Source organism: Benincasa hispida, chromosome 1 (genome assembly GCF_027475165.1).
Source record: "Benincasa hispida cultivar pf3 chromosome 1, pf3_genome.v1.1, whole genome shotgun sequence".
Lineage (NCBI taxonomy): Eukaryota > Viridiplantae > Streptophyta > Magnoliopsida > Cucurbitales > Cucurbitaceae > Benincasa > Benincasa hispida.
Window position 1 is genome coordinate 61886985 of NC_143478.1, and position 21516 is coordinate 61908500.

Consider the following 21516-nt stretch of genomic DNA (forward strand, 5'->3'; position numbering starts at 1 on the left):
AAGACAAAAGTTGTTTTTGAGCAACTTAATAAATGACTTAGATTATAATCAGTAATCGGATTGTCTAGGTTAATAAACCCCTAGGTAGAACATTCAGTGAGAGTTCTTGGAGCATTTGATGCTTCATTTACGCCTCTCACGTTTCTCCTTCACAGTCCACATCGTGAGATCTATCTTCGGCCTCATGACACCCTGGGAGTGTCCCCCTAAATGATGGTGTTTGGGTAGGTCAATGATAACGGGTAGAAATGCACGTTATCATAGTACTAAGTTCTTAAACAATGTTGGATTGCGTTGATGAAATATGTTAAATTGCGTCCATTAAGCATAAATTCTATAATATTGCGGTCGCATGTGTCTAACGCATTAGAGTAGTTGATCTTTACATTTTTGTGCAGAATATGCGCTAACGCAATGCAGAGATTGCGATCATAGGAATACATTGGTCGAGCGCAACTTCACCGCAAGACTTTGCATTGATCGTGCTCGCAAACATTCGCTCAAGAAGAATCACCGCAACTTGGTCAGCGCAACATTGGTGGACGCATCCGAGTGAAAGGACAATTAAGAGCGATGTGACAGAAAGTCGATGATAATCGGATCCAAATTAAGTTGACAGACGATAACGATCACAAAATACACTCAACTTTATCAGTGACAATCATTCGGCGTGTCAATCAGGAATTAAAGTTGTCCCATCTGTACAACAGGAAAGAAAAGCAGCCTTTCACCATTGATGCCTATAAATACCAAGTGCATTCTTCAGAAAAGTGGTTGATTAGTTAACAAGTTCACCTGTTGCTTCTGTTCATAGTTTTCTTTTCTATTTTACGGCAGAGCAAGAGAAGAGTGGTGGCGCCGGAGATCGCCCAGGGCAGCTCGAGAGAGAACCTTGAAGCGTAAGAGCAGAGAGCGGGTCGACTCTCGCGAGAGCGAGAATATCTTTAGAGCACGAGTAGAAACAGTGTAAACACCTAGCAGCAAGAAATTGCTACCAGGTTCTTTACTATACTTGCATTGTTATTTTGTACTTCATCTCATATCTATTCAATGGAAGTTCTATTTCTACATCTACTCACTCTCTTAATACACATGAGTAGTTAAACTAGTTGAATGGGTTGAGAAGAACTAAGCTAACATGACTTAGGAAGTTCATTGCTTGCGATTGCCTTGTTCTATACTGTGCAAAATACCCTTTAGAGTTACTCGAGAGAGAATCTAAATAAAGAACATAATGTCTCGAGAGAGCTAGGTTTAGAATCTGGACTCGAAAGAGTAAGATTAAGCTTGCATAAACAAGAGATGGGGACTTAGAGATAAGCTCTGTTTGTGAACTTGCATCGCATGTATCCTAGGAATGAGAATGATATTATGTGGTCGCATATTTGTGTGAATGTCATGTTGTCATCGCATAAATAGAGATAGAGGTTTATGTGTAAATCCTGTAGACTTATCGCATATTTATCGCATGCGTTCTAGCCTTAGAAGTCGTAGCATTCACGCCGAGAGGTGGTTTACTATTGTATGCATGTTGCATGATCACAAAGCATGAACGCATTCTAGGGAGTGTTAGCTAAAACTTTTCTCAACTCGTTCACTGCATATTCATCGTATTTTCCGTTTACCAACTCTTTTCAAGCTCTATCGCATTCGTTATTTATTTTCATCAACGCAAACAACAAACCCAACAATTTATTTATTTAACTGGTCAACGCAAGTCTTCATAAAAATCACCAATGCAACTATTTTCACAAGTCCTTGTGTTCAACCCTAGACTTACCAGGAAACTCAGAGGAATTTATACTTGAATTCCACTGGGGAAACTTGAGGGCACAACGCAATTCCATCAACGCATATCATCCATATTTTCACTTAATAAAATAACGCATCAGTCAATTACAAGGTGGATGGGGAGAATGTTCATAGTAATGGGAGCGGGAAGTGCGACAACATATCCCACGGCCTCTCTCGTTGGATTAAATAAAGTTTCTGCACATCGCCTCGAGGCACCCTGGGTGTGTACCCCTATAGGATGGTTGTTTTGCACGTTTCTTTATTTGATCTCCAGTAAGAGGATAAGGTTACTTAGTCTCTTGTCTTAATCTGCTTTTTTCCCTACGGTAGGCATATTCGAACGGGACTCTGGGGCCGAAAACGAGGGGTTACACTTATACGGAATTGTTAAGGGTTAACAGTTTTGGACCAAACAAATGGTGGCTGTTAGGTTCAGTTCTAAGAGTGTGTTTTGCCTAATAGTTGAGAATGTCTCATCTCAGTGAAGGGACATTTGATCACCCCACTGGTGATATTTGTCCTGCCTTGCTGGGGCATCATTGCAAAATAGAAGTCTTATCACTTAGGGTACTTGGAATATGTTTTGCTAAAACTAATTGGTTAAAAACGTGGTTTTTGCAAAGTCTTATAAAAGTTTATTCGTTTTTTCAGCAACGATTTTAAATGGCTACAACCACTATCAGTTTACTTAGCATCGAAAAACTGAATGGCCGAAACTATTTGAGTTGGAAACTATTGGGGTTGATGCCCTAAAGTCTCGTGTTCTGTAGTTTGTAAGCAGTATGTACGAACACTTGTGTTGTTAATATATGATATTTACTTCACATCTTGTATTTTGCTCAGTTAATTGTTTTATTTGCTTTACCACAAACCAATAAACATAAAATCCTTGGTTATCTGTATGTGACTCAAGCATGTATGTGGTGACATACAGGTGGATCATGTCTTGAGTGATAACCAAAATGATCTGTAGTAAATGGATAAAGGAGGGAAACTTTATCCTGGTAATGCTACGGACGCAGCCCGCTTTGTGGAATGGTCACAAGTGTTGTGACTTGCCACAGATGGTTTGATCCTGATCATTTATGTTAGGGACATGCAAGCAGGGGCGTCCTATACAAAGAGTTTGTATAAGACCTGACCACGAAGTGTTAATGTCTCATTATATAACACCGTTCATGACAGAGACTTCACTTTACTAGGATGACCATAGGTAACATGATCTCAATCCTAAGTGACTTGGGAACTCCTGCCATTGAGGGCGGTTCTTTGATTTGTATGGGTACAAATGGCCAGGTCGCCGATTCAAACCTACCATTTTGAGGATTCATCTGATTTGGGAGCTGGGAACTCAGCTACACAAGATGAAATTCACTTCTTCCCCGAGACAGAGATAAGTAGATAGATGGCTCTCTTAAGAGCTGAGTCCGAGGCTTGAATGATGTGGCGCCACACACATTCTCTTGGCCCGAAAGGTATTCACACATGGTTGAACTATGTTGTATTGTTCATTAGAGGAATCAGTGGTACTTAAGGAGTGAGATGTAACTACAGGAAAAAAACGGTAAATTGGCCCAGCTGTACTTACGAGCATCTGTGAAGGGTCATCGTACTCATGATTAGTTATATCCGATGGACACAGGAATATATCTGTGGTAAGAAAAGTTCAGCTGTTGGTCTTTAGTGGAATCACTGATAGTTAACGGATGGTGGATCTCGTGGCTAAAGAGTTTAGTCAGCTATTCACATATCGTTGGAGCTTCGAACCACAGGTCCATTAGGTCACCTGGGTAGCTTGGATAAAGTTGAGAACCAGTATTTGGGTTAATTTGAAATGTTCAAATTGACAAGAGGAAGTTCAATTATATATGGACTGGTTAATTATATATGATATAATTGGCTAAATGTTGAGATACATTAATATGGAGGAAATTAGATATAAATATGATTTATAACAAGTAGATAAAAAAAAAACACTATAGTAGATATGTGATATCAAACTATAGAATATAAATATAATATGATTATATTAATTAATTAATTATATGATTATTAACGAATTTAGCCACGTTCGAACGTGGGAAGTGGGTTGCGATGGTTATGGTAACCGGCGGAATAAAAATGAAAATCGTTTTCATTTTTCACAATCGTGCATTCATATTTTCATCCGCGCCCAAAAGAATTTGTGAAAGCGATCGTGAGCCTATACGATAGAAGCTCGTCCGTCTAAATGATCGTCTGCCTCACGTTTTTCTAAACGATTGTATATGTTTTTCCTAAATGATCGTGTAGCCTTTCACACACGATCATGTAGCTCTTCTATACGATAAGCATTTTCGCTATACGATAGCACAGTTTTATCTCCCACTTGCTTATTGTCTACACGATGCGTTGTTCTCCGTCCTCTACCAAACTCACCAAAGCCCACTCTTTGGGTTTTCACGCCGAGGATACCCGGGTTTCACTTGTGGTGGTGTCATCCCTGCTACAGTATTCGTTTATGTTCTGATCGACGTACTCGCCAGGTACTGGTAGATTTGTTGGAGGTTTTCCGCTGCTTAAGGTTCAGACGTTCGAAAAGAGTCTTCATCTGGTATGAATTCTTTCCTTGTTAATTATTGTATTTTGAGTATGCCGATGATTAGGTTTATATGCCTAACTGCTTGTGTGGAATGTATGTTTTTCGTGTTTCGGTCACTGTGAAATCGGAGCAATCTAACCCGCTCATGGAACTCTCAGTATGAGATCCTTCAATTGGTATTAGAGCCTTCAATTGTTTATATGCTCACTATGATACTCATCGTCGAGGATCTAAAGTTTGTCCTTACGGAGGACTGTTCTTCTATTCCACCTCAGGACGCTACTCGAAATGTTCGGGTGACGTACGAATGTTGGACATGGGCAAACAAGAAGGCCCGAGCCTATATCTTGGCCAATCTTAGTGACGTGTTGGCCAAGAACCACGAGTCCATGGTCTCAACACATGAGATTATGGAGTCCTTGCGGGGAATGTTCGGACAGCCATCTGGACAGCTCAAGAATGAGGCTCTGAAACACATCTTCAGCTCCAAAATGGAGGAAGGCACCTCTGTTCGTGAACACGTGCTGAATATAATGGTCTACTTTAACATGGTGGAGATGAATGGATTTAAAATCGATGAAGGTAGTCAGCTTAGCATTATCCTGCATTCATTGCCGGAGAGCTGCCTCCACTTTGTTAGCAATACGATTCTTAACAAAGTGGACTATACCTTTACCACTCTCCTAAACGAGTTGCAGACTTACCAATCTTTGCTGAAAAGTAAGGTGAGAAAGGGAGGTGAGGAAAATGTTGTCTCGTCTTCTAAAAGGTTCCATCGAGGTTCGACCTCAGGAACAAAGTCTACACCTTCAACTTCTAACTCTAGAAAAGGGAAGAAGAAGAAGGGTGGTAAAGGGAAAGGGAATGCGCCTGTTAACCGGCCACCTGTCGCCCAAAAGAAGCGTCCACCATCGGTTGAAAAAGGAAAATGTTTCCACTATAACCAAGACGGACACTGGAAGAGGAATTGTCCTCGTTATTTGAAAGAAAAGAAGGCAGCCAAGGCAGACAAAGGTAAATGTGATTTACTTGTGTTAAAAACTTGTTTAGTGAGGAATGATGATTCCGCTTGGATAATTGATCCGAACACCAGTAATCACGTTTGTTCTTTTTTTCAGAGGATTAGATCCTGGTGATAGCTAGAGACTGGTGAGATGACATTGTGAGTAGGTACCGAGCACGTCGTCTCAGTTGTGGCAATGGGAGGCATCCAGTTAACTTTACAGAATAGGTTTCTTGTATTAAAAGATATCTTTGTAGTTCCTGAACTAAAAATGAACCTTATTTCTGTAAAGTGTATGTTACAATGCAATTACATTCTTTCTTTTAAATTGAATAAAGTGTTTTTTCATAAGGATGGTGTTGAAATTTGTATAATTAAACTGAAAAATAACTTGTATGTGCTAAGACAGTTAGCCCTAAATTCCCTCCATAACATAGAGATGTTTAAATTTGTCGTAACTCAATCTAAACGTCAACGAGTTTCTCCAAAAGAAAATACCCAACTTTGGAACCTTCGATTAAGGCACATCAATCTCAATAGGATTGAGAGATTGGTGAAGAATGACCTTCTAAGTGACTTATATGAAGATTCTTTACCAGTATGCGAATCTTGACTTTAGGGTAAGATGACTAAAAGACCTTTTACTGGAAAAGGTTATTGAGCCAAAGAGCCTTTAGAATCGTACATTCTGACCTTTGCAGTCCTATGAATGTGCGAGCTCAAGGAGGCTATGAGTACTTTATCAGTTTTACTGATGATGACTCGAGATATGGGTATGTCAATCTGATGCAACGAAAGTCTGAATCTTTTGAAAAGTTCAAATTATTTAAACTAAAGTTGAGAATGCTTTGGATAGACGAATTAAAACACTTCCATCAGATCAAGGTGGAGAGTTTTTGGATTCTGAGTTCCAGGACTATTTATTATAACATGGAATCGTTTTCCAACTCTCGGCACCAGTACACCTCAGCAAAATGGTGTAGTGGAGAGGAGAAACAGAACCTTGTTGGACATAGTTCGTTCGATGATGAGTTACGCTTCCTTACCGAACTCATTTTGGGGTTTCGTAGTGGATACTGCAGTTTACATGCTCAACTGTGCTTCTTCTAAAATTGTTGCGAGAACATCTCTGAAGTTGTGAAACGGACGTAAAGCCAATTTATGTCATTTCTGCATATGAGGTTGTCTAGCACATGTGCTTAGGCAAATCCCAAGAAGTTAGAATCACGATCGAGGTTGTGCCTCTTTGTAGGCTACCCCAAAGGTACACGAGGGGGTTACTTTTATGATCTGTCCGAAAATAAGGTGTTTGTTTCCACAAACGCTACTTTCCTCGAGGATGATCATATCAGGGAGCACAGTCTAAGTAGTAAAGTCGTGTTTAGTGAGCTTTCCAAAGAAACTACTTTCCTGGAGGGGAAAAGACATCGCAAGTTCGTCAATCTTGCTGAGAACGCAACTAAGGTTCCGCTTTCCCTTGGCTTACACCTTTCAGTGATCGGCCACGTTCCCATATGTCTATGGTGAAACAGGGATGAATGTGATGAACGCAAGGTTGTTTCCATCTCTGTAAATACTTTTCGCTTTAGTTAACGCATTCTTCCAACCTTATTTCGAGAGGCGGAATAACATCTTCACTTCTACTCTCACAGGTGAAGATGTCGTCGAGCATGCTTTAGCTAAACTCAGCCGATTTTCTTAACAATGATTAACTTACTTGCTTAATCCCTCCCTTTTACCCTGGTGATTAGTTACACGTGATGAAGAAAATGGATGATGAATGTATGGAGAGGAACAGAGAAATGACGCTGAATACGATAATGATATTAAAATCTAAGGATAAGCGTTTGTTATAGATAGTGAATGAAAGTTTAGAGATGAACACAGTAGATGAATGGAAAACAAGAACAAATACGGAAAGAGTGTCAATGTCTTGATACGGATTCTGATCGGAGGCGATTTGCTTGTCGGCGTGTGGTAGAAATGGAGTGGAAAGCTTCCCTCTCAGGCTTGCTTTCTAAGTAGAAGTGACCTTTCGCATAGAGCTTCTTCTTTAGGAATGGAAATAATTGCTTGCTCCAGAGACTTACCTCTCGGCCTTGTCTCGTTTTTCTCCCAGATTTTCTCTAAATTGTCTCTTCAGACCAACCTCCTTTCTTCGAATTTGATGAAGCTATTTATAGACCTTGGCTCCTTCTACATTAGTGGTCCTGCTCTGATAATTCCTGCCATGGCATAGTGGAAACGTCCGCTCTGCTCCACGTTCAATTTGTCAGAATCGTACAACAGAAAAGCTGTACAATGTCAGAAGTCCTTGTGAATGCGTTGCTCTTCACATCTTCGATCAATCACCGCATGCGGTGTAATTGTTTTGATCTTTTATCGATTGCTGTATGCGATGGAAATGCGTTGAACGTTTGCGTCCATGATCGATTGTCGCATGCGCTGCAATTGCGTTGTTCTTTCTTTGTTCTTGAATGATTGTTGCATGCTGTGATAATGCGTCGTTCATTTTTGTCCTCGAGCGATTGTCGCATTTGGTGACCTATTTTCTGTAAAACAAAGACTTGGACATTCCATTTTTCCATCACAATGGGGTTAGCAGGTGTGCTTACGACACTTTACAATTTTCGCGATTATAAGCCAATTTCTATACTGTCGACACAACTTTTCCTTATTTTTGCCGTATAATCTAAATAAAACGATATAAATAACTTGTATTTCTACATGTTATCAGAGGTGCTGATGGGAAGGTGTAGACCTTCAAGGTTCAACTTGTGGCAAAGGGTTATACCCAGGTGGAGGGAGTCGACTATGAGAAGACTTTCTCACCTGTTACCATGTTAAAGTCGATTTGCATCCTCCTGTCCATTGCTACTTATTATAATTATGAGATCTGGCAAATGGTCGTCAAGAGGTTGAGAAGATGAATCGAATTCCATATGCATCTGCAGTTGGGAGTTTGATGTATGCAATGTTGTATCCTCATCCCGATATATGCTATGCCGTAGGAATTGTCAGCATATTTCAGTCCAATCCTGGTCATGACCATTGGACTTCTGTTAAAAACATTCTCAAGTATCTTCGGAGAACGAGAGATTATATGCTCGTGTATGGACCTAAGGATTTGATCCTTACTAGATACACTGATTCTGACTTTCAGACCGATATTGATTTGAGGAAATTAACTTCGGGGTCAGTATTCACTCTGAACAGAGGAGCAGTTTTGTGGAGAAGCATCAAGCAGAGTTGTATTGCGGACTCCACAATGGAACATGAGTATGTTGCTGTAAGCAAAACAGCAAAAAAAAACATAGCTGATCCATTTACGAAGGCTCTCTCGGTTAAAGTGTTCGAGGGTCACCTAGTAGGACTAGGTCTACGAGTTTTGTATCACTAGGGAAAATGGAAGAATTGATGGGTATTGTGATGCCCTAGTTTATTGTATTTGTACATTTTATTCTCTCCATGTAAACTCAACATTGTATATATTTTTATATATTGATCCACTGGAGTTTTAGTCCAAGTGAGAGTATTTTTGGGTTTTATGTTCCAAAAACTCGCAGTTTGTAAAATGATCAACATTTTCTATAATCAATATACTTGTTATTGATCTCATAAATTGTATGAAAGTCTAAATCCAATAAACTAAGACCCATGACTATTGTATGAGTACCTGAACTTTATGTGGAGACATAAGAGTGGATCGGGTTCGAGTAAATAGTCAAAATGATCTATGGTACATGAATGAGGTTGGGTACCTTATTCTGGTAACACAATTAGATGTGGCCTACTCTGTAGTTGTTACAAAGAGTTGTAAAGTGCTACATACGATGTGATTCTAATTCGTACATGTTATGACATGAGGAGTGGGGCGTCCTGTGCAATAAATTTGCATAATATTAGGACCAAGAAATAAGTCACTCTGACTTTATAACGTTGTTTACGGTTTAAGACTGACTATTTCACCTAGATGACCTAGGTAACTCAATCTTAATCCTGAGCTAACTATGAACTCCTGTTTATTTGGGATTACCCTTAGATTTGCATAGTTGAGGATTGGCTCAACAGCGCCGGCTCAATAAGACTCCCATTTCAGGGGTAAGATCGGATAGATAGCTGGGGATATAGGGTATAAGATGGAGTTCATGCCTACTCGATTTAGGGATAGAAGAAAGGTTGTTCTCTCAAGTACTGAATCCAGGTCTTGAACAAGGGGCCCTACCCTCTCACTGGGCTGAGAGAGTTTGGTTTGGTGATTGGATCACAAACCAGTTGTTCATTAGAGGATTAGTAGGGACTTGAGGAATAAGACGTAATCTCGGGGGTAAAACAGATATTTGACCTAGCCGTTATTACGAACAACCTGTGAAGGGTCAACTTGTTGATTATGGTTAAATCATGTGGACATGATATATTTACAGTGAGGGGAGTGCAACTATGGGCTTTAGTGGAATGATCCATTAGTTAACGAATGAAGATTAATTTGGTTTAATGAGTTTAGGCGATTAATCTCGGATCGTTGAAGCCCATGATCTGTAGGTCCGCGAGGTCCCCCTACTAGCTTGTAACAGACTATCTCTAGAATAACATGATAAGTTAATTTGAAACGTTCAAATTAGAATTAAGGGATTTAGTAATTATATGAGATATAATTATGTTTAATTTTAGAATTAAATGGAATAGGAGAATTTATCTATTTAAATATGATTTAAATATATAAAGATGAATATATGTTAAAATTAATTTAATATTTGATAATAAATTAATTAATTTTTATTTAATAATTAATTTTTCATTTTTAAAATCAAATAGATTTTTTAAATAAAATTTTGAATTTTAGATAAAATTGGAAAATTGGAAAACAAAAACACAAAATGAAAAAAAATGGATTTTTCCATTATCCATCACCTAAGTAGCTCACTCATGAAGCATTTTCTTGCCTTGTCTTCTCCAAGCATGAGCTGCAACTCATGCAACTCTTCTCTTTGCATGTTGATCTGCAATATAATGAAGAGATTGGAGTGAAAATCGACATGCAATCTATAGAGTTTTTGAGAGAAAAACTGGTTTGAAGAAAGGTTCTTCAACAAGGTTGCTGCAGTGAGCTTTTCTCCTTCATCTCTTGATTCAAACTTGTTTTGAGTCCCACTACTCAATCTAGAGAACCAAGAGAATAGTGGGAAAGATCTTGAGGTGGTCTACAACAAGATATAGAGAAGATAGCAGTTGAAGATGGAGCTTTGAAGAAGTTCTACAAGACGTCTTGAAACCCATTTTCCTACAAAAGCATGCTATATATTATGCCAAATTAGTGAATTTGAATGCTTAAATGATCCTTGTACTTCCGCTGCTATTGATACAATCCTACAGATTAGACATCTGCTATGCTGTGAGAATAGTCAGTAGGTATTAGTCTAACTCAGGTCAGGGTCACTGGACTGCAGTTAAGAATATCCTCAAGTATCTTCGGAGAACGAGGGACTACATGCTTGTGTATGGGTCTAAGGATTTGATCCTTACTGGATACACGGATTCTTACTTTCAGACTGATAAGGTAATTTTGATCCATGCTTGTGTATGGGCCGATATATTTCTATGACCATTGGATATAACCAGTCAACAGTGTGATAACCCTCGTAATTACAGTTGGATTAAAATTACCGTTTTGCCTTTTTAGTTACATTTATCTCCTTAAGTATCACTGATTCTTCTAATGAACAATAAGTCATAGTCCAACTATGAACAAACCTTCTCAGGCCAAGAGAGTGTGTGGCGCCATATTGTTCAAGCCCCGGAATCAGCCCTTAAGGGAGCAATTTATCCCCCGACATTAGGGAATGAGTGAATTCCATCTTATATAGCTGTATTCCAATTCCCCAATCAGACGAATCCCTAAAATGATAGGCATATTGAGTCGACGAATTGACCACTCTCACCTATACAAATCAAATGATCGCCTTCACAGGCTCGAGTTCACAACATACTCAGGATTCAGGTCATCTCACCTATGGTCATCCTGGTGAAATGTAAGTCTCTACTATTAACGATGTTATATAGCGACACTATTCATTTCGTGGTCCGGTCTTATACAAACTTTTTTGTATAAAAAATCACGCTCACATGTCTCCACATAAATGATGAGAATCAGATCATTTGTAGTATTTTACAATACTTTGTAACAACTACAAAGTGGGTCGTATCCGTAGTCTCGCCAAGATAAGGTACCTATCCATCTACTACAGATCATTTAGGTTATCATTTAAACATGATCCATATGTATGTCTCTACATACATGTTTAAATTACATAAAATAAGATAGGATATTTATTTATTGGATTGAGTGTATGCTCATAAAATAACAATTATTTTAATAATAACAATTTGTTTATACAGAGTTTACAAACTACGAGAATACAAAAAAGATTTAGGACAACGATCCCAATAGTTTGTGGGTACATCTCACCTACGGTAAGACGGGTTCAATTATCCACTAGATGGTCATTCCATGGAAAGTATAGGTTTATAAATGTCCCATTAGAGAATGACATCTAAAGAACATAGATGTTTAGCCTGACTCTGATAGTGGAATTACTTACGGAGTATTTTATACTTAATTCTTTTCTCATGTTTCTTTTTCAGGTAAAGGTAAGAACACGTCGGTGAATGACAAGCGGAATCCGTGATCGAGCCACTGGGACCAGTCATATGTTTTCGTTCATATTTTAATATTTTATGTTCTAAAATTACTAGTATTGATGTTTGAACTTGAAGTTTTGGTATTTGTGCTTTTAAACTTTTTAAAAGAACTTTTCTAGTTTTGTTTCATGGTTTTAAGGGTACCCTGCTAAATGAGTTTCAATTATTTATTTTTAATAACGTTAATTATTCTATGATATTTATTTGATTTTATCAAATAATGAAAAGATGTCGTTTTGAATTGTATGCATGTATGTCTATAGTAACGATCTAGTTCAAGTCCTAGGGAGTTGTTAGAGTAGTTAAAATAGGTTATTTAACAACCAAAATTGAGCATAGCTTGTGTGTAAATCTACAAATTTGAGATTCAATTCTCTTATGTTGTAGTTAAAAAAAAAAAAAAACTAGAAGATACATCATATAGAAATCAAATAAAATTCAAACTTCAAAGTTTTATAAATAAAATTCAAACACTCCAAATATGTATTTTTTTTAAAAAAAAACTATTTTTAAATATAGAAAAATGAATCAAACTATTTACAACATATAGCAAAACTTTAGAAATGATAGATACTCATAGACTTTCATCAATATTATTAATAGAAGTTATCTACTATAAATAGATTCTTAAATTTTATAAATATTTTAAGCAATTTTAGCATTTGAAATATTTTTTTTAAACAAGAGTCCAAACAAAAACTAAATTCAAAATTCAACCAGCAAAAGCATGGAAAACATGTATACTCAAAGTGTATTTTATCTCTCTCTATCTCTTTTTTTTTTTTTTTTTTTTTTTTTTTTTTTTTTAAAAAAAATGAAATAAAATAAGTAGAAGTGTATAAAAAGGGTTGAACGGTGAGGTGGTAAATTCAGAAAAGCAAGCAAGCGAACGAACCCCTTTAGCGCGGCAGTTTTAATTCGAAAGGCAAATAATAATATTATTTTACGGGCGAAAAGGTTACAGATTAACACCTAACCACGGAAGTCGACGCCATAACCATCCCCCCTTGTCTTCTCCACCTCACAAACACAAACCCACTGTAATATATGTAGATCCACATAACCATGTTCAGACATCAATAGAAGACTCAGATTCCTCTCATTCTCTCAAACTTCATTTTCAGTGCTTGTACCACTTCCAGTACCACACAGATTCTGATCTTCCTTCTCTAGATTTCACCGCAGTTCAGTTCCACTCAACTTTTACACTGCTTTGTACTGCCTTTTCTTTTCTCTCTACTTGTTTTATTGATTCTGATTGGAGTTTTGTTTTGTTTTCGCCTAATTTTCTGTTTTTGGATTTGTAACAGAGGATCGATTCGGTGTGGATTACTGGATGGGAATGCTTCACTGCCTGACTTGAAGGTATTTGTTTACTCGATTATTTGTTCCGTTTCTTCTTCTTCTGTCTACGCTGAAATGGTCAGGTTTGACTTCACGGTTTTCGATTCCTTTTCAATTGCGTTACTCTAGGTATGCGGCATTGCATGATCTTTGATTCTAGTAATCCGCATTCTGTTTAGTAGGAAATTTGTGGAGCATTTTGTTTGTTTACCTATATTCTGGTAGTGTTGTTTCTGTTTTCGTGGAGAATTTGTTGTGGTTTTTTCTTTTTAGTTTTTGAATTCTGTTGTGGTTTTGTTATTTGTGTCGAATTTGGGATAAATTTAGGATAAACTGTGGAACTGTTAGAAGAGAAGAAACTAATTTCCAACATTATTTATGGAATCGAAGTCGGAACTGTCTCTTCTGCCTCCGCGTCGCAATGTGTAGTATTATCGAGGTTGTGAAGATTTCTGCCGAGGTCTGAAACATTCCTTGAAGTTGATTGTAGAATAATCGAAGCTGAGATTAGAGCTCGTTTACAATTATTATATGTTTTGGAAAATGATTTAAAATTAATGGGGGAGACTTGAAGTCTTTGACAGACTGTTAACATGGACCATTATCAGAAAACTCCAAATTGTTTATATAATAGAATGAATTGATGGCCGGTTGTTTGTGATCCTTTGAGTATGCACATGTTCTGTCGTTTTTTGCTTAGTAAAAAAGACAAACAATCTAGGTTCATGCTTCTGACGAAAACGCTGAAAAAAATGTATGCGAATTTGCACTCACCGTCTGACCCATGATTAGTTTGTTGGTGCAGATCATTGAGGAGGCAAGGCAGTGAGGTTCTGTCGGCCCTACTGCCGCCTATGGTCCTAACATCACTTGATACATTGTAGTATCTAAATTGTTATACATCGGTCGGCAGAATCTACTATGGGTAGCTGAAGGAAGAGGCGACGAGGCATGCTGTCTCTTTGCACAAAGAGATTCCTTTGTGAATGGTCTCAATTTCTTAGTTATTGAAGGTTTACGGCTTTGAAGCCGAGAGGAGACGACGAGAAATGGGAGCTGTCGGTGGCGAAGAGCTAATAATGGAAGAGACAAGTGGGCGTGAAGAGAGAATTTTGGTATCAGTTCGTCTGCGCCCTTTGAACGAGAAGGAGATTTCAAGGAATGACGTTTCGGAATGGGAATGCATAAACGACAACACTGTTATATGCAGGAATGCGCTTTCGGTGGCTGAACGCTCCTTGTATCCATCTGCGTACACATTTGGTAAGTCGATGGCGCTTGTAAAGATACATCGAATTTGCTCTGCTTTTCTTGACTTCTCTGTTCTGGGTTTTAGTTTTTCGAATTGAGCATTTCCGGAAACAGGGAATTCCTGAATTTTCCCCAACTTATGGCTGCAGCGACGGCGCTGCTTTTACTGTGATCCTGAATATTTAATCTTGTCTGTTCTTTTGCTCTCTGGCCGGCCTTTTCTTATATGAACGGCTATAGACAGGGTATTCGGTTGCGATTGCTCGACAAGGAAGGTCTACGAGGAGGGCGCCAAGGAAGTTGCCCTCTCTGTTGTCAGTGGAGTTAACTGTATGGACGAACTAGAACCACTTTTTTCCCTCGTTGCATTTGCTATTTAGCATGAACTTCATATTTATTTCCTTTCCCACCGTTTTTTTTTTTTTTTTTTTTTTTGTACAGCAACTATTTTTGCCTATGGACAAACAAGCAGTGGGAAAACGTACACCATGAGTGGAATCACGGAGTACACTGTCGCAGATATATATGACTACATAGAGAAGGTAAGCACAAATAATGTCAATAAATGGTTCAGTATAATATTTCTCTTTTTTCTGGTCTAATTTTATTTTTCTTTTATTTTGTCAAGCACACGGATAGGGAGTTTCTCTTGAAATTCTCTGCCATAGAGATATATAATGAATCTGTGAGGGACCTCCTTAGCATAGACAATTCTCCTCTAAGACTCCTGGATGATCCAGAGGTGACTAATCATGTCTAACTTTCCTTCAACCTTCTCTCCGAGTATGTTCATTTCATGATCTTTGATTTTCAAGTTATTTTGATAGAGGGGAACCACGGTTGAGAAACTCACAGAAGAGACTCTGAGGGACTGGAATCATTTTAGACAACTTTTATCTCTTTGCGAAGGTAGTGACAGTTCCAAATCTTCTTGCCTTTACGCGGACTAGTTTTGTTTCGTTATATGATGTTATTGGTATATTTTTGCAGCTCAAAGGCAGATAGGGGAGACGTCTTTGAATGAAGCAAGCTCCAGATCTCATCAGATTCTTAGATTGGTATTTATATTGTTGTCTCTGTTGTTGTCAATTTTATATACACTTGAGTAATATTGTTGATTATGCCTTCCTTCCAGACAATTGAGAGCTCAGCTCGTGAATTTTTAGGCAAGGACAAGTCGAGTTCTCTCACAGCTACTGTGGTATAAAAACTTTTTTTTTTTTTTTGGGGGGTTACCTTGAGAAGAGATGGATTTGATTAATTGGTGAAAAATCAACAAAATGAACTCCTAATTCTTGGGTGCAGAATTTTGTCGATCTGGCAGGAAGTGAACGTGCATCTCAGTCGTTATCAGCTGGTGCACGTCTGAAAGAAGGTTGTCACATAAACCGTAGTTTGCTTACTCTTGGGACTGTAATTCGTAAGCTCAGGTACTTTCTGCAATTCGTCTCTTTCTACTTCCGTGTTATACTCATAATTTTTCATTTTTATTACTGTGGTTTGATGTGCATATGATAATTGAGTTGTTTCTAATGTCCTCTCAATTGGTCTGTTCAAATGTTTGAGTTTTATATAGAGTCAAGAAATTAGAACCATTTAATCCCTCGACTTTAGAGCAGGCAGCAACTTCTCATTTACCAAAGTTTCTTAAGTTTTCAAACAGAGTGTAAACTGAACCTTTTGTCCTTGTATTAAAGACAATTGATTTCCATTGTTGCCGCCAATTTTCTGGTCAAATACTTGAAGGGTCCTTGTTATACTGATTGGTATAGAAAAGAACCACACGAGTGCCTCTCTTGCCATATAAAACGCAATTGTCTAGCCCATTTAGATACGCTATTCACCTGGAAGACTCAATCCACTTGTAAGTTCTCCCATGATTCCCATTCGAATGAGGCAACTCCAGCTTCTTCTAGTACTTGAGTCTCCTCCTCCTCACTGGATTCTTGAACTCCTCATTCAACCTTCTTTCCTCTCTCCTTCAAACTTTTCTAGGTTTTGATAGGGTCTGCTTTGTTATTTTTTTATCTCTTCAGCTCCTAGTTTAAATACCTTTAAGCAATACGGCGATATCATTTTCCATGGCCAAAATCTTTTACACCACTGTCCCAATTCCAACTTAGCTTCCACGGTTTCCAGTTTCCTTTTCGTTATCCATCTCTCTTTGGTCTGCCCACTATAACGTTCTTATTCCGGTGGATACAATGACTGAAAAATAGAGAGAGGTATGCACCACAATAAGAAAGTACTAAACTCAACAGTTCAAGAGGTTTGGAAACCCTCCTTGGTATAGATGTTATTTCTTAGATGCTCCTTTATGTGTGAAAACCTGTTGGCACAGAGAATTCTTCTTATTGCCAAGCTATCGGAAGGTTTACCGAGTTAATACAAACTAACAGTGGGAACTACTTATAAGTTTTCTTCAAAGTAGAAGGCCGGAATTTGAATGTTTTGAAAATACAAGGAAGAAAATAGGACATGCAGTAAGTAGGGGGAGCAAATAGTATTTAAAGTTTAAACACGGTCTTTGTATTAGCTTCTTATACGTTCCTCTTATATTTTGGTTCTTGCTGACATATAGAACTCCTTGTTGGATGCAGTAAGGGAAGAAATGGACATATTCCTTTCAGGGATTCGAAGTTAACTCGTATATTGCAATCTTCCTTGGGAGGCAATGCCAGAACTGCCGTCATCTGTACCATGAGCCCTGCTCAAATCCATGCTGAGCAATCAAGAAACACACTGTTTTTTGCAAGTTGTGCTAAAGAAGTTGTCACTAATGCTCAGGTAAATGTAGTTGTGTCTGATAAGGCACTGGTAAAACAATTGCAAAGAGAATTGGCAAGATTGGAAAGCGAGTTAAAAAGCTCTGTACAAACTTCTGGAACACCCGATTACACATTAATTAGAGAAAAAGATCTCCAGATTGAAAAGGTAATTTTCCTTCCCTTTTTATCTTTTGCATGCTTTTGACACTGAATATATGACTTGTCATTTTGTGACTTCTCATAATCGGTTCAATATAGCAGACATTGATAATTTAAATTCACATGCTAGTTTGCACTCGATCAAATTACATCAACTCTATGGTGCAAGTGACATAGATATGGCTCCCTTCAAAAAATTATATACGTAGAAACTGACTTGGTAGGATAGCTCTCCGATGTTCCTGCATCTGTCAATACGTGGTTACTGCTATTTCTTCTAGTACAGGCTTTTGCACGATAATGAAAATTTACTCTACAATACCATATTGAAACAAAAATGACTTTATGTTTTATGGTTAGGATTGTATTTATTCACCCTTTTATTGGCTGTTTTGTGCTATCATTAGATTAGAATGCTTCTCCAACTTTTACTTTCTTGGAGGGCATTAGAGTGATACTTGATATAAGTTATTTCTATTCTCTTCCTTATTTGTCCCATCATGCAGCTCAAAAAGGACTTGAGAGAGCTTACCTTGGAACGAGACTATGCGCAATCTCAGGTTAAGGATCTGCTTAGAATGGTGGAAGAGGATAAACCTTCAATATCATCGGTATGGTATTTTATATTTTGAACAAGGCCTCCTGTTATGCAATAATAAATCGAAGCTTATTTATTTGATGTTTAGTTATTTGCATCTTATTCCAGACGGATTTGGATGATCAGTACCCAAGATTACGGGTGCAGTCTTCATGGGACTTTGAGAATCGCCCATCTGAGACAACAGTAATGACAGATTCTCGAATCATCAGAGATGTTTCTGGATCTTTTGATGCATCTCAGTATTCAGGAGGACATAGCATTAGGTCTGATGATAATTTCACGCATCTTGTCGAAGTTGAAAAGGATTTCCTGAAAGGTAAATCCCCTCCACGAGTATCATCGATGGTTCCCTCTTTGGTTGATACCCGACAACATATGGAGGTCGTAGAAGAACTGTCTTGTGAGAACTCTGAGGATATCTGCAAGGAAGTTCGATGTATTGAGATGGAAGAATCAAGTATGAATAGATACTTAGTTTCTACCATGTCAGGTTCAAGCCCAGAAAGATATATTAATTCTACCACTCCGTCTCCTATAGCGAACACAGCCACCTCAAAAGTAGTTGATAACGGACAAAGTGAAAAATGTAAATTAGAATCATCCCCAGCAGAAGAAGATAGTAAGTCTAACAACTTCAGTCCCTTCTATGTAATCCTATCCCCTGAGAAACCTTCTCCATGGAATATGGAGAAAGATATCTGCAACTCTGGACGATTAAATCTAACTAGGAGTAGAAGTTGTAAAGCCAGTATTATGAGAACCTTATCTACGGAGAATATCAAGGAATTCCAGGGCACGCCACCAATTTGGCTTGGAAAAGACTTCGTAGGGCGACCTGAGGGTTTCCAAATAAAACTTGCTGCATTGAAATATGACGTTGAGTCTGAGAGGTCATCACTAACTTGTTCTCAAACTTCCCAGAAGAGTGCCTCCAAAGATGCGCATGGTAACCAGAATTTTGATGTGTTAGAAGACGACAAAAGTGATGTGACTACTTCAGAGCTAGAACATGACCAGATATCCAATCTTGAGAGAGAAAATCGATTTCCTGATGCAGCAAAGCAGATATCCAACATTGAGGGTGAAAAACATCTTCTTGATGCAACGGTGAGTACTCCTTTGTTCTAAGCATCCTTTTTAGCAATCTAATGTATGGATGTTAAATTTTTAACCTATGAGAGATACAAGTCATGGGTGCAAGCTATGAAGTATTGATATGGATACGAAATACAAATATGATAGAACATAGACATGATACCGATTTTAGAAAATGTAAGACATTGACATGACAAGTACACATTTATTAAAATATACATTTTAAAAAAATGTAATATGCTTTTTTATATAAGAAGTAAATTCAAAATCAATAAATTTATGCATTTATATGCTTGAAAAAATGAATTTGATGTATTTTGCTTCTCAAATTTTATGTAAAGTCTAAGCGTTTGATATGTGTGAAATAAATGTTGGACCTACATTAACTTTGTACAACTAGGATCTAACACATCTATTATGTTAACAAGTGTCCAATACATGTCCAACAAGCGTCAGAGTGTTTAAGTATTTGACACATGTCGAACATGGACACACTAGCTAAACTAAAGTGTTTGTGTTTCCTAGGGACTAGGCCATTGTACAACTAAAAACTATGGACTACAGCTTGCATTAACCTTAAAATAAGGACGCGATCAGTTTACTTACTTCCATGCTTTCCTATATGAATGATTCTTTCTTTGGAGGATTTTTATTTAACATGTTTGTCTCGTATTCTAGGTACTTGAGGCTAAGCCACGGCCCATTGAATCTGAGAAGAATGTGGAAGATGTTGGCATGGATCCAATCCATAATGACAACATGATAAGTTCTTCAAAATGGCCGTCGGAGTTTAGTAGTCTTCAAAAGGACATCATTGAACTGTGGCATATTTGTAATGTCTCGTTGGTGCATAGGACCTATTTTTTCCTTCTATTTAAAGGTGGCGATCCAGCTGATTCTATTTATATGGAGGTTGAGTTCAGGAGACTATCCTTCCTTAAAGACACATTTTCTCAAGGAAATCCAACCATCGAAAACGGCCAAACACCAACATCAGCATCAAGGTAAGCTAGATACACTTCCAATCTACAATTTCCATATTTTGTTTCTAAAGTTATTCATTTGAAGTAAAACGAAATCCCTCCTTTGATCAGTATGAAAGCACTTCGGCGGGAGAGACAAATGTTGTGCAGACAAATGCAGAAGAGGCTCTCAAAGAAACAAAGAGAGACCTTATTTGTAGAATGGGGAATTGGATTGAATTCTAACAATAGAAGATTACAATTGGCTCACCTTGTGTGGAATGATACAAAGGATATGGATCACATAAGAAAGAGCGCAGCCATTGTTGCTAAACTTGTCAACTATGTAGAACCAGATCAGGCCTCTAGAGAAATGTTTGGTCTTAATTTCACTCCACGCCATGATGCTCGAGGAATCACCTCCTTTGAGACAAAACATGAAGGTTGTCTTGTAATGTAATAAGCCTAGCTTCTCGCTAATTATATTGTACAGATTGTATTGTAATGTAATTTGGGTATTTCTTTTAATTTGTTCCTTAATTGGATATTTCTATCTTATTCTTACTTGACCTATATCTTACTATTAATTTAATTGTAAGGATTATGTTGACTTATGAAGTTGCTACAGGAATATGCCACTGTACGGAGTCTCCAAAAAGAGCACATACAAGTATATTTTTAGAATTAAAACTTATAGTTTTATTTTATTATTTATTTATTTTAACCGACCTCTTGATTGCTAATACATATGTATGCTAGACTCATTGTTCACCGCTTAGTTTAAGAATTTATAGTCATTCAATATATATAAATATGGTCCATAAGGTAATCTTAATTCTTTGTCCAAATATCGCTTTTGTTGAAGCAAGAACCTTTGAATCTAAGAAACTAACACTTATACAAAATTTAAATCAATCCAAAGGAAAACGTTAAAATAGATTAACTCTTATAGCAAGATTTGAAACGTTGTTTTAGATTGAGTCATTAAATAGTCAAATTTGATTAAGGCTTGATTGAGTGATTCTATTCCAAGAAATGCAAGAAAAATTTAGAAAATGCAAAGGTAGTTACTGAATTTTAAGAAAAGGGTCTGGAGAATTATACTAAATTCATAATAATAATAATAATAAAGTAATCCTTTACTGCCCAAATTCGTGCCTTTCTATAGCCATTATATGTGGCAACCCTCAACTTTTGAAATTTTCAAAAACTAGTTACAAAAATTCATGGCCATTAATGGCCAGTTTGGTAACTTCTAA

The 21516-nt window shown here is 37.6% G+C and overlaps 1 protein-coding gene across 4 annotated transcripts; it reads left to right on the forward strand.

Annotated features, from left to right (window-relative positions):
* Positions 1-12932: 12932 nt before the first annotated feature.
* LOC120083918 (ATP binding microtubule motor family protein) lies at positions 12933-20871 on the forward strand. 4 transcript variants are annotated; one of them, XM_039039826.2, is made up of 15 exons: positions 12933-13261; positions 13388-13442; positions 14227-14684; positions 14913-15002; positions 15114-15214; positions 15301-15414; positions 15500-15581; positions 15663-15730; positions 15808-15873; positions 15978-16102; positions 17273-17606; positions 18106-18210; positions 18306-19307; positions 19974-20299; positions 20390-20871. In XM_039039826.2, the coding sequence occupies exons 3-15, from the start codon at positions 14471-14473 to the stop codon at positions 20715-20717; spliced, it is 2955 nt and encodes a 984-aa protein (XP_038895754.1). In that variant the 5' UTR covers positions 12933-13261; positions 13388-13442; positions 14227-14470; the 3' UTR covers positions 20718-20871. The 4 variants fall into 4 exon arrangements, with proteins under 4 accessions (XP_038895754.1, XP_038895756.1, XP_038895769.1 ...); XM_039039828.2 differs by having other exon boundaries at positions 12949-13292; XM_039039841.2 differs by having other exon boundaries at positions 12957-13261; positions 14214-14684.
* Positions 20872-21516: the final 645 nt, after the last annotated feature.